General features: G+C 36.5%; 1 protein-coding gene across 1 annotated transcript in view; it reads right to left on the bottom strand.

Moving 5' to 3' along the window:
• LOC123546617 (MMS19 nucleotide excision repair protein homolog) overlaps nt 1-14,291 on the bottom strand; it is a 65,559-nt gene that overhangs the window by 20,662 nt on the left and 30,606 nt on the right. The window contains exon 20 of the mRNA XM_045333049.2: nt 13,202-13,365. Within this exon, the coding sequence (XP_045188984.2) occupies nt 13,202-13,365 (164 nt within the window). The remainder of the gene's footprint in view (nt 1-13,201; nt 13,366-14,291) is intronic.

Here is a 14,291-nt window from a genome sequence, read left to right as displayed (position 1 = left end):
CAACTATGTCTTCACATCTGCAAGCAGGCTCAACAAAAATTAGGAAAGGACCTAATAATGATGATAAACAACAATTTTGAAAAGGATCCACCAAGCAATTCATGAGAAAAAGTTGTTAAATATAATCCTATTTTTAGTTCTAGCACCCCTAAAAGGCCCCCCAACACACACACCTTTTGAATTAATTTGGGAGAGGACTTTATAATGATGTTACAGACCAAGTTTGATGAAGATCCATCAATCAGTTCATCAGCAGAAATAGTTTGAAAGTTTTCTATTTTTATTATTATTTTTTATTAATTGACAGAGGTCTATGCCAGGATGCTACTGACCAAGTCTGTTGTAATCCTAATATGTAGTTTAAGAGAAGAAGTTGTATAAGTAACAAGAGCTGTCCATAAGACAGTGCGCTCCATGATTCGGAGATTTGACAGTAAAATGAATATATCTCTCAACAAGAGACCCCTACTTTAAAAGGAAGATACACCAAGAGGCATAATTCTGTCAAGAACATAAATTAGAGTTATTGGGATTTACCACACATGCAGATGATGATGGTAAAGATATATTTTGAGTTTCAAGACATTATCTTATATAGTACCAAAGTTATGTCCAGAAAACGAAGTTTTGTCAAAAAAATTAAGGGGCATAATTTGGTCCAAAAAAAAATCAGAGTTATGGGGATTGTTACAATACATGCAGATGATGATGATGATGATGATGATGATGAAGATACATTTCAAGTTTCAAGTCTTTATCTATATTGTACTAAAGTTATATCCAGAAAGGGAAGATTGTCAAAAAACTTTAAGTATGAAAGAGGCATAATTCTGTCAAAAATACAATAAGAGTAATGGGGGTTGTAACCACAAATGCTGATGATGAGTATAAAGAAATAGTGTTAATTTCAAGTCATTACCTTTTAAAGTACCAAAGATACGTCAGTCTATAAATGAAGCTTTCAAAAAAATTTAACATGAAAATAATTCCAAGTATAACACCTTGGTGACCTTGACCTCGGGTATTATGAGCCCAGCCCCTGCACACACTTTGTTTGTATGCTGGACAATGCTTAACTTAAAGTAAGATACAAGCAACAGTAACAAAGATATGAAAGGAAAACAAAGGTTGCCGAAAAAAACTTTACCTTAAACCTAAGTATAACACTTTGGTGACCTTGACCTATATATAATGGGCCCAGCCCCTGCATATACTTTGTTTGTATGCTGGACAATGTTTATGTTAAGTTACAGTAAGATATAAGCAATAGAAACAAAGATATGATAGAAAAACAAAGGTTGCCGAAAAACTTTAACCAGGAACGGTCACGCCGACGCCGTCACCAGGGTGAGTAAAATAACCCCCCTATTCTTTGATTAGTGGAGCTAAAAATGTTGATGCAGGATGACGGATGATGGACAATGGACAATGGAAAATGGACACCAAACCATCCACCTGTACTATCAGTTAACCTTGAACACAGTTCAGGTGAGCTAAAAACTTAGTTTTAGATATTTGTCAGCTATTTTTAAGTTTTTATATATATATTAAGTAACAGGTGTCGTATAGAATGAGGGAATGGCTAATACCATACAACAGAAAATAACAGATGAGACAGTGTTAAAGTAGTTCTGAATGTCTGATTATTCTGCAGTTACGGCATTACATCATTTATCCAGGAAACCTAGGGTAATGCCCGGTAGCTGTTATATGGGAAGCATTAAATTAATGTTGCTAGAAATCTATTATATTCTATAATATTAAGTGCTAAACAGTCAGAGCTACAACTATATTTCTTAAGGTTAATTTTGAAAGGTTTTCGTGTAAAATAATTCAAAACTAGAGCTATCACTAAAGGTGATGAATGTACCCCCAGCATGCACTGACACAATACATTGCAATTTGACGCACACAAGATTGCATAATTTTGTGGACTGTATGTATATAGACTGTATATATACAGTATAGTAACAAACAACAAAGTCCCATAACTATGCAGTATATTTATCTAAAAGAACGTAACTTGCACCATGCACAACTAGGGTTGGTACTGATCACTTGTGTGAAGTTTCATTAAACTGTGTACAAGGGTTTGGAAAATTAGGCGCGCACAAGATTGCATATGCAGACTGTATGTACATAGTATGTTAACAAGAAACAAAGTCCCATAACTCTGCAAATTTTTTTTCTGAAAGAACCTAACATGTCCCATGCACAACTACTGTTGTTACTGATCACTTGTGTGAAGTTTCATTAAATTGTGTCAAGGGATGAGGAGAGATGGTGCGCACAAGATTGTGTCTATGTATATAGTATAGTAACAAAAAACAAAGTCCCGTAACTCTGCAATTTTTTTTTCTGAAAGACCCTTACATGCCCCATGCACAACTACTGTTGTTACTGATCACTTGTGTGAAGTTTCATTAAATTGTGTCAAGGGGATGAGGAGAGATAGTGCGCACAAGATTGTGTCTACGGACAGATGACAGACAGACAGACGGACGACAGACAACCTGAAACCAGTATAACCCCCCTTTCAACTTTGTTGTCGGGGGGTACAATAATGACATAAAATAAACAGCAATGTTAGGACTTCAATTAAAATGTGTTAAATCTAGAAAAATTAGATACAAGGACACATATTTTCTTTGGCCATATGATTGAAAACTGGTAAATCAAAATGTATGAAAATTGTCATTAAAATCTACACTGTAGAACTTTTCCTATGTTTTCTTTCATTTACAAAAATAACAGAAATGATTTTCTCCTGCAAATGACTTACTTCATTTTGCAAGGAAATGTTGTCAACACCATTGCTATGCTGTCACCAGGCAATTGGTGACCTTCTGATAATTTTTCCACTTACACCTGCTTACTTGCCTGTATATTACCAATTAAGCAAGAAAAATCTGTGCCACTTTATTTTTCTTTAATTCAAAACTGAAAACTGACATGCCCAACTCCAATATTGCCTCAATATACTTTGTATCTGGAGGAATAATAAGAGAGATTAATTTTAGATATTAATCTCGTTTATTATGGTGTAAATTTCTTGCTTATCTTGGGTTAGATATCTACCTGAAATTAGCGTAGCAAGACGCTGCGTAGTGTAACCATGGTAATTCTCGCGAGATCGTTCGTAACTTCGCCGAGTATAAAAGTCACGTGACCGCCACGTTCTATCTTTCAGTCCGCAAATTCAGCGTCGTACAACATTTAAACAAGAGGGCCAAGATGGCCCTAGGTCGCTCACCTAAGAAACACTCCATAACAGTGTAAAACATGTTTGACCTAGTCATTTCATGGAAACAAATATTCTGACCAATTTTCATTAAGATTGGACCAAAAAATTGGTCTCTTGCGATAAAACAAGCATTTTCTTAGATATGACCTAGTTTTTGACCCTAGATGACCCATGTTCAAACTCGACCTAGATTTTATCAAGGCAATCATTCTGACCAAAATTCATGAAGATCAACTGAAAAATACAGCCTCTATCACATACAGAAGTTTTTTCTTTGATTTGACCAAGTGACCTAGTTTTTGACCTCAGATGACCCATATTCAAATTCGACCTAGATTTCATTAAGGCAATCAACCTGACCAAATTTCATAAAAATCAATTGAAAAAAACAGTTTCTATCGCATACACAAGATTTTTCTTTAATTTGACCTAGTGACTAGTTTTTGACCTCAGATAACCCATATTCAAAATCGACCTAGATTTCATCAAGGCAATCACTCTGACCAGATTTCATGAAGATCAATTGAAAAATACATCCTCTCTTGCATACACAATGTTTTTCTTCGATTTGACCTAGTGACCTAGTTTTTGACCCCAGATGACCCATTTTCGAACTCGGCCTAGATTTTATCAAGGTAATCATTCTGACCAAAATTCATGAAGATCAATTGAAAAATACAGCCTCTATCGCATACACAAGGTTTTTACGTGATATGACCTAGTGACCTAGTTTTTGACCCCAGATGACCCATTTTCGAACTCGGCCTAGATTTTATCAAGGTAATCATTCTGACCAAAATTCATGAAGATCAATTGAAAAATACAGCCTCTATCGCATACACAAGGTTTTTCTTTGATTTGACCTAGTGACCTAGTTTTTGACCTGAGATGATCCATTTTCGAACTCGGCCTAAATTTCATCAAGGTAATCATTCTGACCAAAATTCATGAAGATCAATTGAAAAATACAGCTTCTATCGCATACACAAGATTTTTCTTTGATTTGACCTAGTGACCTAGTTTTTGACCCAAGATGACCCATTTTCGATCTCGTCCTAGATTTCATCAAGGTTATCATTCAGACCAATATTCACGAAGAAGAATTGAAAAATACAGCCTCTATCGCATACACAAGGTTTTTCTTTGATTTGACCTAGTGACCTAGTTTTTGACCCGAGATGACCCATTTTCGAACTCGGCTTAGATTTCATCAAGGTTATCATTCTGACCAATATTCATGAAGATTAATTGAAAAATACTGCCTCTATCGCATACACAGGGTTTTTCTTTGATTTGACCTAGTGACCTAGTTTTTGACCCGAGATGACCCATTTTCGAACTCGGCCTAGATTTCATTAAAGTTATCATTCTGACCAATATTCATGAAGATTAAATGAAAAATACAGCCTCTATCGCATACACAAGGTTTTTCTTTGATTTGACCTAGTGACCTAGTTTTTGATCCGAGATGACCCATTTTCAAACTCGGCCTAGATTTCATCAAGGTTATCATTCAGACCAATATTCATGAAGATTAAATGAAAAATACAGCCTCTATCGCATACACAAGGTTTTTCTTTGATTTGACCTAGTGACCTAGTTTTTGACCCGAGATGACCCATTTTCGAACTCGGCCTAGATTTCATCAAGGTTATCATTCTTACCAATATTCATGAAGATTAATTGAAAAATACAGACTCTATCGCATACACAAGCTAAATGTTGACAGACGGATGACAGACGACAGACGACGGACGACGGACGACGGACATCGAGCGATCAGAAAAACTCACCTGAGCATTGCTCAGGTGAGCTAAAAATCAGAGTAAATTAAGTCAGCAATTTAAGCCATGCCAGGTCGTGGAAGGGGCGTGAAGAGAAGGCACACAGATAAACGTGGCCCGACAACAAGGGCAGCCAAGGCTAAACGAGCAAGGCCGGCAATTGACGACGGCACATGTCCGGACAGAGGTAGGCAAAATACACCAATTATTGATTTTGAGCAGATAATTCGAGATTCTGAGGTTGTACATGGCATTCAAAGTAGAGAAACTCAAACTTTCAATAACGATTTTGAGTCTAATAATTTATTTTCAAGTAGTAATAATCCTGACTCAGAACAAAACAACACTCAAGGTGAATGTCCGGCATTGACCGCGCAAAACGCGGACGTTGTAAATCAAAATGATGGCTCAAATTGTTATGCTAACGTTACCGACAATTATACAATGTTAGGTAGTAATGAACGGTTAGTGCATCTTAACAATTCATTGAATTATGCAAATTCATTTCCTCAAAATTATGACATGACACGCTTAGCGCAAAGATGATATCGCTATTCATGTTCCCTCAAGCATAAAGCAGAAAATATGCGGGGGTGAATATATCAACATGGCATTACTTCTTAAGGGTGCGGTGGAACTTTCAGATTTTGCCTCGGGAAGTACTTTGCAGTTTTCTCATGATGGTACAATTACTTGTCGGCCTAAAGAGTGTAAAGATGACATCGGAAATACTGAACGCTGGTCCGATGCTTTTATCATTTTTATGTATGTCTGTCTAACGGCATACCCAAACAAAGTTCACGAAATCCTTCATTATTTCTATGTAATACGGGAATGCGCATCTCGTCATGGGAATAATTTTGGAAAATGTATGACGAACAATTTCATCTGCGTCAAGCTAGCATGCCTTCGTCACGGGCTATCATTAATCATGAATTATGGTCGCGGTTAATGCCGTCCATATACGAGCCTACAAGGCAAAGCCAGATAAATCAAAAGCCAGCAGACATATGTATTCCTTTTAATACAGGCACGTGTAACTTGTCATACTGCAAGTTTCGGCACGCGTGTTATCATTGTGGCCGTTCACATAGCTTGATGAATTGTTTTACCGGTACAAAACATAACAATGGAGAGACGTGGCCATGTGTCCATTTTAAAGTAGCACATTCACCTATAAATATCCAGTCTTTAGAAATTTGGCTTAGTAAGTACAAGTCGCATGATGCAAATATTTTATTAAACGGTTTTAAGCACAATTTCAGATTGAACAATTCGGGCCCGCATCAAGCTCGTGTATCAAAAAACTAAAGTCCGTAAAACAACAGCCTGAATTAGCACAACAAAAATACAAAAAGAGGTAGACGCAGGCCGAGTTGCCGGTCCATTTACCGTTAGCCCATTTAAAAACATGCAGATTTCACCAATTGGCTTGGTTCCAAAGAAAAGTCCGGGCGAATACAGGATTATACATCACCTGTCACATCCTGAGGGATTATCAATCAATGAATTTATAGATCCGAAAATATGCTCTGTTAAATACACAGAATTCGACGAAGCGATTCGTATTATACAAGACCTGGGTAGAAAGTAGTCCATTTTAAATAAATAACAGTTTCTACCCAGGTCTTGTATAATATGAATCGCTTCATCGAATTCAGTGTATTTAACAGAGCATATTTTCAGATCTATAAATTCATTTTTGATTTAATGCAAAATGCTAGAAAAGTAGAAAATTTCTCAAACAAACTAGGCAAAATGCTACAGCCAAATGGTAAACACTTATCAAAATAAATTTTTTCCATGCAAGAAAATCCTAAAAGTTCGAAATCGCCGGGATGAATCGGAAGATTGAGAGCTTCTCATATAGCTGGGGTAAAAACAAGAGCTGTCCGTAAGACAGCCAAGCTCGACTATTCGAAATATTGTCACAGAAGCAGGAAATTATTACCCAAAATGTTAAATATCAAAAGAGTTTTAAGTTCGAAAGGGGACATAATTTGACCAAAATACATATCAGAGTTATGGGACTTGATGTTATCAACTAGTTTTATAACCCCGAAGAAACATGTTAAGTTTCAATTCAATATCTGCATTAGTTTTAGGGATAGTAACTTGCATGTTAAACTTTAACCAGAATTTTCTAAGTCCAAAAGGGGGCATAATTTGCTCAAAATACATGTTAAGAGTTATGGAACTTGACCCAGTGAGGTTGGTAATTGACCTTGAAAAAGAATAAATAAGTTTCAAAGCTATATGCCTTTTGGTAATAGCTGTATGTACTTGCACGCAAAACTTTAACCAGGATTTTCTAAGTCCAAAAGGGGGCATAATTTGCCCAAAATACATGTCAGAGTTATGGGACTTGGTGCTATCAACTAGTTTTATAACCCCGAAGACACATGTGAAGTTTCAATTCAATATCTGCATTTGTTTTGGAGATAGTAACTTGCATGTAAAACTTTAACCAGAATTTTCTAGGTCCAAAAGGGGGTATAATTTGCCCAAAATACGTGTCAGAGTTATGGGACTTGACCCAGTGAGGTAGGTAATTGACCTAGAAAAAGAAAAAATAACTTTCAAATCTATATGCCTTTTAGTAATAGCTGTATGTACTTGCACGCAAAACTTTAACCAGAATTTTCTAAGTCCAAAAGGGGGCATAATTTGGCCAAAATACATGTCAGAGTTATGGGGCTTGACCCAGTGAGGTAGGTAATTGATCTAGAAAAAGAAAAAATAAGTTTCAAATCTATAAGCCTTTTAGTAATAGCTGTATGTACTTGCACGCAAAACTTTAACCAGAATTTTCTAAGTCCAAAAGGGGGCATAATTTGCCCAAAATGAAGGTCAGAGTTATGGGACTTGGTGCTATCAACTAGTTTTATAACCCCGAAGACACATGTGAAGTTTCAATTCAATATCTGCATTAGTTTTGGAGATAGTAACTTGCATGTAAAACTTTAACCAGAATTTTCTAAGTCCAAAAGGGGGCATAATTTGCCCAAAATACATGTCAGAGTTATGGGACTTGACCCAGTGAGGTAGGTAATTGATCTAGAAAAAGAAAAAATAAGTTTCAAATCTATATGCCTTTTAGTAATAGCTGTATGTACTTGCACGCAAAACTTTAACCAGAATTTTCTAAGTCCAAAAGGGGGCATAATTTGGCCAAAATGAAGGTCTGAGTTATGGGACTTGGTGCTATCAACTAGTTTTATAACCCCGAAGACACATGTGAAGTTTCAATTCAATATCTGCATTAGTTTTGGAGATAGTAACTTGCATGTAAAACTTTAACCAAAATTTTCTAAGTCCAAAAGGGGGCATAATTTGCTCAAAATACATGTCAGAGTTAAGGGACTTGACCCAGAGAGGTTGGTAATTGACCTAGAAAAAGAATAAATAAGTTTCAAAGCTATATGCCTTTAAATGATAGCTGTATGTACTTGCATGCAAAAACTTAACCAAGGTGTGACGCCGACGCCGACGCCAGGGTGAGTAGAATAGCTAGACTATTCTTTGAATAGTCGAGCTAAAAATGAAATAAGCGATGCATTATCTCGTTTTCAGCTCACCCGGTTCAAAACAAATCAACGTGGTCATCCAATAATTCTGAAAATACCATGTGAGGAAAACAAAGCTATCCGCCCAGTAGGCACATTGAAGGAATATATGCTGGTGAGACCGAGTCAGACTGGTCCTTTGTTTATTCACAAAATAGCCAACCGGTAACAAGATCTCAATTTTCAGCTATCCTAAAGAAATGCATAGACAGGTCTAAGTTTAAGTCGCCAAACTTCAAAACACATAGCTTTCGTATTGGTAGAGCATCCCATTTAGCGTCAAAGGGGGTTCCGGAATCTTCCATCATGAAATTAGTAAGGTGGCGCTCCAATGCCTATATTTCATATATAAGAACATAATTCAATAGTACTTCAAAGGGAGAAAGCTGTTCAGTTTTTTGTTTGTTCTGAAGATGAGAGTATATACCGGATATTTTCCTGGACCGATGATGTTCTATATAATGAAATAGTGTAAAGCCACTCGCTTTTATTTATCAGACTGGATGCGATGCCTGTTTGAAACATTATTTTACTGTAGATCGATAGTAAGTTTACAGTTACAAATTTACATAACCTAGGTTAGGTACGTCATAGTTCCATCAATTTCATAGTAAGTTATTAATTATATATGCAATTTTACAGACATTTGGGTCATTGGGGACTCGATACCTCATTGGGCATTATTAAATTAAAATTATGCAGGACTCCTTCGATTATATAAAGAGGGCGTTTTCAAATGCAGTAACGATCTGGGTTGACATAATTCAGAGATTAAATTGAGGTGTTCCAGATAATGAAATTAAGAGTATAGAAACTAAAAGAAAACGAGTAAACCAGCTAGGTAGGAAACTGTCCGTAAAAAATCTCAGAGTCGATATAGATGTGAAAACTAAAGGTTTTTTTCGATCTGACGGTATTCATTTGTCTGACGTAGGGTAAGGCACTTCAGGAATGTCTTGAGACATACAACGCGTAAGAATTTTGGGGGAAATAAAGGTTTATTTCGTGGCGGAAAATTCTTTTGCTGGGACGCGATCGGGGGCATATTATATCTATCGCTAATTTAATAACAATCTTTTTGCATCCCCGTGGGTGTCTCGGCCTACCACAGTTGTTATCTTAGGAGGCTGAAAGCCCATGTGGTCTAAATTATAGTCGTTGTGACTACAGTTTTTTGTGAGCTTGTAGGAACTTGCCAGAGAGCGAAAAGGGCTAGGCGTTCTTACAATGACTCCCTCTTTTGCATAGGTTTGTTTTCTCGAATGTAAGCACGGTTGCGCTAATGGTTTTTGGTACAAATAGGGTACCTGGCTATTTGGTTTACCGGTTTAATATGGTACAATGGTGTACTATTATATTTGGTACAAATAGGGTTATTGGCGATTTGGCTTATCGGTTTAACATGGTACAACGGTGTTCAATTATTTGGTACAAATAAGGTACCGGGTTATATGGTTTACCGGTTTAATATGGTACAAGGGTGTACTAATATTTGGTACAAATAGGGTACTTGGTAACCGTATATGGTTTATGGTTTAATATGGTACAAGGGTACTATCATTAGGTACAGATAGGGTACCTGGTAACCGTATATGGTTTATTTGGATACATTATGGTACTAAGGAGTGCCATTGGTTTAAAGGTACTAAAGGGGTACCTTGGTATACTGGATATTTGTTTACAGCGCAATAAGGTTAGGAAAATAAGTTTTAAAAATATGCCCTCGGTCGCTTCCCAGCGCGAGACTTAACGGCTCTAGCAAAAGCTGACATGACCAAGTATGCTCCATATCTCTTTAATCTTTATAAAAAATTGAAAACAATATATTATGTTTCTAAGATGCTAATTATTTGAAGCTTTGTGAAAACTTTTACAAATTTATAATAAGTAAAGGATTGAAAAATCGGTATGTTGTTGTTTTTGAAATTTCATCCTAGAATAAACCTGAAAGAGTCAAGGGCGTAGGAGCTGGGGCTGCAGGGGCGGTGCCCGCTGCCCGAATTTTTCGACGAGCGGCGACATGCCAAACTCGTAAATTTTTGAAAAGGCTAGAAAATATCATTGAAAATAAAGACAGCAGTCTTCCATTTATCATGAAGTGCTTCGGCGACTGATATGTACACAGAATCTTGTCATATCGCTGACACCTTGCTAGATTACAGGGTATTGTACAAAATCAATAATCCGCAACGATTAAGGTCGCTGTATTTTCACGCCCCGCAGACTTGGATTATAGGCGATACATTAATTAATGAAAGTTAATCGTATTTAATTGCTTACTGCCAAACTTGCAATTAATGTTGTGTCTCAAATTCTACCGACAAAGGAAAGTATCTTGAGCAAATCGGGATCTTTAGATGGCTTTACATAAAATATTATATTAAATTAACTATTTTTGACGCTTAAACATATTGTTTGCAAATCAAAGGCACCAATCATAATGATTAAATTCAACGCATAAAATGTAGAAAAATCCTCATAGATTTTACAGATCTAGTTAAATTAACAAGTATTACAGCTTCTACATAAAAATATAAAAGGCCAATCAGCCTCGCAATTTTGCATTTCCAAATCGATCATTTGGTAAAAAGAATCATGAGCTCCGTTCATTCAAGAAGGTCTAATATCAGTTGTTCCAGGTTCATTCAACCCTCAATGGTTAAAAAAAAACAGTGAACTGTGTTTTACCTTTATAATGTTGTATCTTATCACTTTGTTTATTCAGCCCTAATTCAATCAAGCTTTCTAAACTCGTTATAAAGGTGAGAACTGATTTGCTATAAAGGTGAGAAATATCACCTGCAATTTATTTACTGCACAGTAGCTATACAGTAGCTTATTATGATAAACAGAAGCAAGTCTACCAATGGTCCTGACTTGTGTATTGGCCCTTATCGCCAATACGCAGACCTTATCATCTCCATAGGCCACATACCAGGCATACCAGAATCAGTGTGTTTAATGACTAAAATGCTATAAGGATTAGATTACCCCTGTAAGTCAGGGTCTTGTGCTCGATCCTCTACTTACACATTCACTGGTTTTACACTGGCAAGACATTGTGCATATCTAACATCGTACCGCCATTACAGTGTTTAAACATAGTAAACTGTAAAAAGGGGTGAAAACTCGAAAAAAAAAATGAGTATGTTCAACAGATACTGAGCAGTCCAAGAAGTCGCCAGATTGCACCATTTACTCTAGCTATATGCAAAATTTTCCAGGGGCCACCCCGGACCCCGTTCATAGCAGGGGGACACCCCCTCCCAAACCCACCCCCTTTGCCGCCCCAATGCTCAAATCGTCCTACGCCCCTGAGAGTAAATCGCTGCGGAAGATATTTGGCACATTCCTCTGGCAAGCATATTTCAGTCCCTTTCAGATGTTTCAACAAATGTTTTGGAGGGAAGATGGCATTGTTACTGTGACAGTTACACACATAGCAACTTGAAATCTAGCCTGTATAGTCTCTCCAATCACCTAGATGAATACTCCAATGTATATGAAATAAGCCAATATGCAGGCAATGATATCTTACTCAAAATACACAAATAAAGACAAAGCTCCAAGGTAATAAAAACACTCCCAGAATGTAGCTTTACCATTTGTCAATTTCAAAAAACAGGGACATAATCAACCAATCAGAAGCTAGAGTTTCAAGACTGGTCTCAGAATGTAGCTTTACCATTGGCCAATTTTAAACAACATGCACAAAATCAACCAATCAGATGCTAGAGTTTTGAGACTGGTCTCAGAATGTTTGTTTGTTTGTTTGTTTTGGGTTTAACGCCATTTTTCAACATTATTTCAGTCATGTAATGGCGGGCAGTACAAATCTGTTCTTCGCAAGTAACTGCCAACTTCCCCACATGAATCAGAGGTGGAGGACTAATGATTTCAGACACAATGTCGTTTATCAAATAGTCACAGAGAACATACACCCTGCCCGAGGATCGAACTCACGACCCCGCGATCCGTAGACCAAAGATCTACCTACTGAGCTAAACGGGCGGGCTGGTCTCAGAATGTAGCTTTACCATTGGTCTATTATGAATAACAGGCAAAGAATCAACCAATCAGAATTTCGATACATTTCTCCAATTTGAAAACTTTTACAATTGTTTCTATACTCAATATAATCAACACTTCTGCAACTACATAGCTGCTGGGGATGTGGAGAGAATTTCAACAAATTTACCCAAATATAAAATCACCTTGATACTCTGAGGTTGTGCATCAGCAAGTTTCAACAAGAGTGCCAGACTGTCAATAAAATAGTCTGTCTAAATATTCAGTTACATATATTCAAGGGCCATAATCTAAGAATGCCTGGGGCAATTTTGGTGGTTATCATACTTGCCTGAGATATTATGCCCAAAAATATTGTCACCAAATTTGGTGAAGATTGGATGAAAACTGTTTGAAATGCTTTTGGACACCGACCGCTTGCCTGCCACGGGTGGTTACATAATACGCACCGCTCTTTCAGAGATGGTCATATAAAAACTGCACAACTCTACACATTTTATACTCTCTGGACATCTGAACATCTGTACAAATTTATGAGCTAACAATTGGAACATCAAATAATGTAAATTAACACATACCAAGTCAGTAAACTTTTGTGCTAGTTTGTGACCTCTCAACACCAGAGCTTTGGTAATCCAAGACAACGCTGTTACAGTAGGACCTTGACCTTTGTCTCCACTCACGGTCACCAAGGTTGACAGTTTATCATAAAGGGATGTAACTCTCATGTCTAGAGATTCATCTAATTTGAAGAGAGAGAAAATTGTAAAGATTAAAAAAGTAGTATACATGGTTTATAGCAGATCAAATAATATCAAGTTTTATAATAACATTCACATCAGATTATTACACTACATTCTAAACTCAGTATATGAATTTCAAGGGATTGACCATTTTCCTACAAGATCACTAAAGCTCAAAAAAAAATTCTGTTCTCCTGATCTTCAGACATTGTTTAAATACATCTTATTAAATGTGTGCAAGGAGATATAATTCATTATGATTTTTCTCTTCAAGAATCTTTTTTATCCAAGGTTCAGGAATGTATAAGTTCAATAACCTAAGACATTTTGTAAGTTCAATAACCTGACACACTTTGTGTTTACGTGTCAGTTTCTGGACATATCTCAAGCTTGCCTTTGTTTGATGTTCTAATTATCCGATTTGAAATCTAAACTGCTTCAAAAATTGATAATACTGGAGAAAATTTGATAAAAATTAAATGTAAATCAATACTTCATATTTATATGAAACTAAACTCCAGACTGTTTTTATCAACCAATATGCAGTATTTAATAACTCAAAACAATAGTAGCCATCCTTACCTACTCAGAAAAAAAACTGCAGGAATGTATTTTAACATTTAAATCTATTTAACTATTCTAGCATAAAACTGCTGTTCTTGTCACTTTTCAGAGGTGTTTTTACAGGACAGAAAACGTGAGTTATACCCTATAGCAGGTTAATTCTGCGGGTTGTTATTTCTGCTGTTATTTCCGCACATTTAAACTATCAGCAGGATTTTTTGACGCAGAAATAAACTTTTATATTTTGCTCAATATAATCACCCATTATTTTTATCTCACAGATTTTTCGTCAGCTGTCCACACCGTATCAAGTGTGGTTGATTGCTTTTGTTATTGTATCAAACTATTGTCCACGAATGAA

Source organism: Mercenaria mercenaria, chromosome 9 (genome assembly GCF_021730395.1).
Source record: "Mercenaria mercenaria strain notata chromosome 9, MADL_Memer_1, whole genome shotgun sequence".
NCBI lineage: Eukaryota > Metazoa > Mollusca > Bivalvia > Venerida > Veneridae > Mercenaria > Mercenaria mercenaria.
This window is presented reverse-complemented; position numbering and strand designations above follow the sequence as displayed.